A 1243-nucleotide genomic window follows, 5' to 3' on the forward strand; every position below is an offset into this window, starting at 1 on the left:
TGCTGCATCCCTGCGGGTGGGGAGGGCAGTGCCGGGGGTCCCGGCCTCGCTGCCACCCGGTGCCACCCGGTGCCACCCTGTTCTGTGCTTGCAGGAGAAGGAGATCATGAAGGAGCTGCTGGAGAACGGTCCCGTGCAAGGTACGGGGGAGGCAGGGGAGCCCCTCTGTGCACCCCAAAAGGTTGGGGGAACAAAATAGGGGAGGGAAAACCTCTCTGTCGGGGCTGGGGGAGCTGTTTTGGCAGCCAGAACCCCCCTGAGCTGCTCCCCCCGCGTGCCCGGGCAGTGGTGCCCCAGTGCCCGTCACGCTGCCCACCCCAGCGGGCACTGGGTTGCTCATTAACTCCTGAGATTTAATCACCGCCTTGGCATGGCAGCTGCATTTGTTTAACTTTATTTGTGCTTTTTGAAACCTCCCGGGAGTGTTGTTGCAATGCCCCAGGGAGGCTCCGGCTGCTGCCTCCCCTTCCGTTTGGAATTCGATGCCCCCGCGCCCCTCTGTGCCCAAATCCCCCACCCAGGGGGACACAGATCCCTTCCCTCGGGACAGTGGCAGTGTCCCCAAGCCCTCTGGCCATCCCCACAGCCATCCTGGAGGTGCACGAGGATTTCTTCATGTACAAGAGCGGGATCTATCAGCACACGCCCGTGGCCGAGGGGAAGGGGCCGAAGCACCAGAGGCACGGGACGCACTCGGTGAAAATCACTGGGTAGGTCTGGGGGTGGCCTGGGGGGGCTCACAGGGGGGTGAGCCATCCCATCCCATCCTCACTCCTTTGTGTTCCACCCCATCCAATTCTCTTCCATTCCCATTTCATCTTGTCCCATATCGCCCCATCCCATCCTGTCCAATTCTGTCCCATTCCTGTTTCATCCTGTCCCAAAACACCCTGCCCCATCCCATCCTGTCCTGTCCCATCCCACCCCACAACTTTCCCATCCCATCCTATCCCATTCCCTATCCCATTCAGGGTGGCAAAAATGCCCCCGAGCTGGGAAAGGAGGCAGGGAGGGGATTGGTGGCACAAGTGACACAAGTGCGGTGCTCTGCACCCTGGAAGAGGGGGGCTTTGGAGGTGCAGACCCCCGGGGTGGGGATGGATCTGCCCTGTGTCCGTGTTTCCTTCCTCCTGCCGTGGCTAAATATTCCTGCCCCTATTCCTGGAGCGGATGCCCCAACCTCGGCCTGGCCCTGGGGAGATGCCGGGGGCAGGAAATGAGCAGGGTCAGCCCCCCCCCCCGT

General features: G+C 61.9%; 1 protein-coding gene across 1 annotated transcript in view; it reads left to right on the forward strand.

The window, feature by feature from the left end:
• The window catches only part of TINAGL1 (tubulointerstitial nephritis antigen like 1), a gene marked incomplete at its 5' end in the record, with an annotated part of 6615 nt that overhangs the window by 4913 nt on the left and 459 nt on the right, over positions 1–1243 (forward strand). The window contains 2 exons of the mRNA XM_005428311.2: positions 95–140; positions 587–712. Of these exons, the coding sequence (XP_005428368.1) occupies positions 95–140; positions 587–712 (172 nt within the window). The remainder of the gene's footprint in view (positions 1–94; positions 141–586; positions 713–1243) is intronic.

The sequence above is a fragment of the Geospiza fortis genome, unplaced genomic scaffold (genome assembly GCF_000277835.1).
Source record: "Geospiza fortis unplaced genomic scaffold, GeoFor_1.0 scaffold289, whole genome shotgun sequence".
Lineage (NCBI taxonomy): Eukaryota > Metazoa > Chordata > Aves > Passeriformes > Thraupidae > Geospiza > Geospiza fortis.